We start from the raw sequence: 5,992 nt of genomic DNA, 5'->3' as shown, positions 1-5,992 counted from the left end.
ATGCAACACCCGCTGAGTGCCATGAAACAGCTTGAAAGATCAAAGACAATTTTTAATATAACTCCGACTGGATTTGTCTGAAAGAAGTCATATACACCTAGGATGACTTGAGGGTGAGTAATTTATGGGCTAATTTTCATTTTTGGGTGAACTAACCCTTTAAGTCGCTGGGGTATATTTTTAGCAATAGCCAAAAAAAACATTGTATGATTAAAAAATATCGATTTTTCTTTTATGCCAAAAATCATTAGGATATTAAAGATCATGTTCCATGAAGATATTTTGTAATTTTCCTGCCATAAATTTATATATTTTTTAATTAAAATAAATACATTTTTGATTAGTAATATGCATTGCTAAGAACTTCATTTGGACAAATTTAAAGGTGATTTTCTCAATATTTTTATTTTTTTGCACCCTCAGATTCCAGATTTTCAAATAGTTGTATCTCGGTCAAATATTGTCTTATCCTAATAAACCATACATCAATGGATCAAAAGCTTATTTATTCAGCTTTCAGAAGATGTATAAATCTCCATTTCAAAAAAGTTACCCTTATGACTGGTTTTGTGGTTCAGGGTCACAAATATATATATATATATATATATATTAGTAGACATAAACTACCTTGGATAGCAAGCGGCAACAGACAGCACATGACACAGGTAAAATAGAGCAAAGACATAAAAGTCTGTATTTGATACTTAAAACCTTTATCAGGAGTGCCTACTCGCAAATCAATATTTTGCAAAGGAGGCATCTTTAAAGTTATGTTCAAAGCCTGCCTTAGTTCCTTAGTATTCATTAACCTCAGTTTGCAGGAAATCCATACTCTTTGTGAGAGGAGGATGAGCTACATCTCAGTGACTTCTAATTCTACCAAGAGGGAGAGCGAAACAAGAATAAAGCACAGACTACAGCGTAACAGTGATTGACCATCTTTCCAAACTCATACTATGGATGCAGAGATTGCAGCAAGAGAGTAAATTCAATCCTTTCCATCACGCCATAGCGTGTTCTGCTCAGAGGCCCGGCTCTCCCATGCTGCCTTTGCGGCTGCCAGAGGCATGTCTCTCTGCTCACCTTGTATAGTACTGCAGTGGGAAGGAGATTAATGGAGGACTAACCGATTTAGTTAGGCCCACTTCAAAAATCCAGCTGCACAGCAATTCCTTTCACACAAGCAGCAGCAATACCTTGCTTTGAAGAGCATAATCTGAGATTTAGACCTTAAAAGGGTTTATGTTGTAAGAGGGTTTGTCTCTCAGGCATGCATTGCTTGTACACAGATTATTGCAAATTAAATATACACGACAGATGCGTCTGCACATGTTCAGGGCTTCTTACCTCAGCATGGCGTTTTTGCCGTCGCTGCGCATGCAACGAACTTGGCGCGTCTGGTAGCCGATCTCCACGTCCAAGCCCTTGAGGCCGTGGTGGTGGTGGAGGTGGTGATGGTGGTGCTGGGAGCTCTGGATATGTCGTTTCACGGTGTTCCTCTCCGTATCTCCCGTGGTGAAGTCCAGCATGGTCCTTCCGCTCATCCAGAGCCCCTTGTGTTGCGGCTGCCTGCACTCGCTCCAGGGGCCGACTTTAAGGCTGTATTGATGCTCGCTTTCCCCAACCGGACAGGGCAGAAGGTTTGCACAAGTCCTTGTTTGGGTGAGATTGGGGCAATTGGCTCCTCCGTACATCGGCGCCGCTAGAACGTGTCGAGTCCGATGCTGGAGACCCATGCCGCATGTTCGACTGCAGCCAGACCAGGCGGAGAAATCGGATACGATGCAGTCGTGAGGGCAGGGGATCAAGCAGGCCTGTTCGAGCGCCGGTCGTGGGGAAAAGAACTCGCATATCCTCTCCGTAACCGTCGTGCGGTTTGAGGTGCGCACGCAATGGACCTTCCGTCTCTGGATGCCGTGCTGGGCCGTGACGCACTCCGTTGTCCTCGGTTTGAGCGCGTTGGACTGGAATGGGGCTAGAATGCACGGCCCCCATTCTGAAACCTCCCATTCAAAGAGGTCCTGGTGCCACTCACACACCTTAAAGCAAGGCCTCTGGCTCTCTGGTTTGTCTGAGTGCCGGCAGTTGGAGTGGTGTGTGGTCCATCCTTCTGAGTGGATGCACCACACTGTCCTGGATTGAACCCCACCAGTTCCACATTCTTCTCCTATGCACCTGCCCCACTGACCTGGAAAATAAGAGATGAAATAATAAACATTAGCTCTTTAACTTTAAGGATAATCAACTCATTGGGATAGAGCACCCAAAAATGAAAATTATGTCATTAATTACTCATCCTCATGTTGTTTCAAACCCGTAAGACCTTCGTTCATCTTTGGAGCACAAATTAAGATATTTTTGATGGGATCTGAGAGCTGTCTGACCCTGCATAGACAGCAATACAACTGAAATGTCCAGAGACGTAGAAAAGAGATCAAGGAGAAAAAAAAAAAAAAAAGCCTTTATTCAACAATTCGTCTCAGAGTATCAGCTGGATATAAACAACATGTGCTGTTCTGTGTCAGCTGCGTCACGCCGGATCTGTTTCCTATGTTGCTGTGATTTGATCTGAACGAAAACAGTTTACGTTACAGTTACGTGTTTAACAGCGTATCCGTGTGATGCAGCTGACACGGAACAGCATACGCTGTTTACGTCCAGCGGATACTCTCCAAAATGGCGCTACAGGGTGATGCGGAGGAGACTGTAACGTAGTTTGTAGGTCGGGAAGAAGGAGGCGGGAACCGGCGAACACTCAAAGAAAACTTTAATAATAAAATGAACACAAAATATCCCCTCGCGGACGACTGCCATGCACAAACGAAACCAAAACACAAAAATAAAGTCCAGGCCTGGTCCTCTCTCCCTTTCCCTGTCGTCACTCCTCCTTTGCATCCTTCCGGAGCTCCTCTGTGAGACTCGAGACCGTTGAGTTGTGCAGGTGTGCTCATTATCAATTATTCCACCGGCCTCGCTCCGTTCCCACGACTCTCGGCCCCGCCCCTTTCATCAAGGAGAAAAAAAAAAAAAAAGCCTTTATTCAACAATTCGTCTCAGAGTATCAGCTGGATATAAACAACATATGCTGTTCTGTGTCAGCTGCGTCACGCCGGATCTGTTTCCTATGTTGCTGTGATTTGATCTGAACGAAAACAGCGTATCCGTGTGATGCAGCTGACACGGAACAGCATACGCTGTTTACGTCCAGCGGATACTCTCCAAAATGGCGCTACAGGGTGATGCGGAGGAGACTGTAACGTAGTTTGTAGGTCGGGAAGAAGGAGGCGGGAACCGGCGAACACTCAAAGAAAACTTTAATAATAAAATGAACACAAAATATCCCCTCGCGGACGACTGCCATGCACAAACGAAACCAAAACACAAAAATAAAGTCCAGGCCTGGTCCTCTCTCCCTTTCCCTGTCGTCACTCCTCCTTTGCATCCTTCCGGAGCTCCTCTGTGAGACTCGAGACCGTTGAGTTGTGCAGGTGTGCTCATTATCAATTATTCCACCGGCCTCGCTCCGTTCCCACGACTCTCGGCCCCGCCCCTTTCATCACAGAGACGAATTGTTGAATAAAGACATTATTTTTTTTCCTTTCACGCACAAAACGTATTCTCGACAGACAGACGAGGCGAGAGAAAAGGCCACCCAGTGCACGGCGACGGCTCCTCCATGTTCGGGCAGCCGGCAGGAGTCCCCCGTTCCCTGCTCCTCCCCATCATGGCGGATGGCAGCAGGCTCTGGCCTCAGGCGAACGGCGGCGACTCCTCCGCTCCCTCACGGACGGCAGCCGTCCCTCCACATCCCAGGCGGCCGGCAGCGAGTTCGTCCGCCCCCGGCAACTCACTCCAGCCCACCGCCTCGAGTGTCCACGGTGGCAGACTGCTCCGCCATGCTCGATGGCACCGCGGACTCACCCCAGCGGCGAGGGATCTCTGGCAGCGTGCCTCTCCTTCCTCCTGGGTTTCGGCACCAATGTAACGTAGTTTGTAGGTCGGGAAGAAGGAGGCGGGAACCGGCGAACACTCAAAGAAAACTTTAATAATAAAATGAACACAAAATATCCCCTCGCGGACGACTGCCATGCACAAACGAAACCAAAACACAAAATAAAATCCAGGCCTGGTCCTCTCTCCCTTTCCCTGTCGTCACTCCTCCTTTGTATCCTTCCGGAACTCCTCTGTGGGACTCGAGACCGGTGAGTGGTGCAGGTGTCGCTCATTATCAATTACTCCACCGGCCTCGCTCCGTTCCCACGGCTCTCGGCCCCGCCCCTTTCATCACAGAGACGAATTGTTGAATAAAGACATTATTTTTTTTCTTTCACGCACAAAAAGTATTCTCGTAGCTTCGTAAAATTATGGTTGAACCCCTGATGTCACATGGATTATTTTACAGATCTCCTTGCTACGTCTCTGGACTTGGGAACATTTCAGTTGTATTGCTGTCTATGCAGGGTCAGACAGCTCTCAGATTCCATCAAAAATATCTTCATTTGTGTTCCGAAGATGAAAGAAGGTCTTACGGGTTTGAAACGACATGAGGGTGAGTAATTAATGACATTTTCATTTTTTGGGACAACTAACCCTTTAAATAGTTATGTAACTTAGCTCTCATAACCATGAGCTTAGCCCAGTGAGCACACATAAACAATAAAAACAGGAATATTCTGAAGTATTACAATTTAAAATAAAAGTTCATTTATTCCTGTGATGACAAAGCTGAATTTTCAGCAGTCATTACTCCAGTGTCATATGATCCTTCAGAAATCATTATAATATGCTGATTTGGTGCTCAAGAAACCATTTTTTTTTTATAAATATCAACACAGTTGAAAACAGTATTCTAATTAATATTTTGTGGAAATTGTGATTTGTTTTTATTATTATTTGAATAGAAAGTTCAAAAGAACATTTGTTTGAAATATAACTTTTTTTGTAAAACATAAAAGCTTTCCAGTGTAAAAGTCTTTACTGTCACATTTATATACTGTCAGTGAACAAAAGCATTTTATCACTTACCCCAAACTTTTGAATGGTATTGTATGGAAAACAACACTGCAACATTTTATATAATTTGGAAAATCTACATGGGAAATTACATAATTTACATTTTTAGGTGAACCATCAATTTAAATATCATAAATATCTGAAAAAATTAGTGCATTAACAAAACATTGCTAAAACATATACTGAGTGTTATTTTAACACCAAACAGGAAATATTTTATTAACATATTGCACAGTAGATGTTTAATGTAATGTCCAATAATGAACAAACTCACTGAACAGACATGTTGGCAATGTACTGTAATGCACGTGTGTTATTAGGGACTATGTATAATAAAAAATATATAATTTTTTGCTTTTTCTATCTTTCTAAATTGATGGCCACATCAAAATCTCATCTATGCAAACTGAAAATAAAAGGTAAACAGTAAGGTTTTAAAAATCCATGCTAGCCTGAAAGCAGCATGCTCAGCTACAACATCCTAAACTGCTGAATAGTATTGTAGCTCACTGAAGCACATCAAGTTTTTTAATGAGACTGCAACACTGCCACAGGTTTAATACATCACTATGTTTATGTATTTAACTGAAGGAATTACATGTCTCATACACACTTTCCTATGCCAAAATGTGCAAAATAGCTAATAACATGTAAACACCATAATTTCACGTTCATTCCCCTAAAGAACCCAAGCTAATATTAACAAGTAAAGGCATTTCAATGCCTCCCACAGACTCCTTCCCCTGAGTCTACAGTCTGACTACACATGCACAAATGGATCAAGATGGATTTTTCCTCTGTTATTGTACCTGCATATACAACTTCAGGCTAAAACCCACACGATTCAGTTAGTGAATGCAGCTGTTAAAAAAGAAAAACAGTGAAAAGCTGTGTTCTTTTAAATTCACACTTGAAGCTGAAGTGTGTAATTTCTGCGTCAGTAGCCTCAAAGTATGTAACTGCAAAAATAATGATTATT

General features: G+C 43.1%; 1 protein-coding gene across 1 annotated transcript; it reads right to left on the bottom strand.

Moving 5' to 3' along the window:
• Positions 1-1,343: 1,343 nt before the first annotated feature.
• On the bottom strand, positions 1,344-3,898 carry LOC107558035 (thrombospondin type-1 domain-containing protein 7B-like). Its single transcript, XM_016241641.1, has 2 exons — positions 3,862-3,898; positions 1,344-2,188 (listed from the first exon to the last, which is right to left on the bottom strand). Exons 1-2 carry the CDS (start codon positions 3,896-3,898, stop codon positions 1,344-1,346), a joined length of 882 nt encoding a protein of 293 aa, XP_016097127.1.
• Positions 3,899-5,992: the final 2,094 nt, after the last annotated feature.

This window comes from Sinocyclocheilus grahami, unplaced genomic scaffold (genome assembly GCF_001515645.1).
Source record: "Sinocyclocheilus grahami isolate Dianchi unplaced genomic scaffold, SAMN03320097.WGS_v1.1 scaffold630.1, whole genome shotgun sequence".
Classification (NCBI taxonomy): Eukaryota; Metazoa; Chordata; class Actinopteri; order Cypriniformes; family Cyprinidae; genus Sinocyclocheilus; species Sinocyclocheilus grahami.
This window is presented reverse-complemented; position numbering and strand designations above follow the sequence as displayed.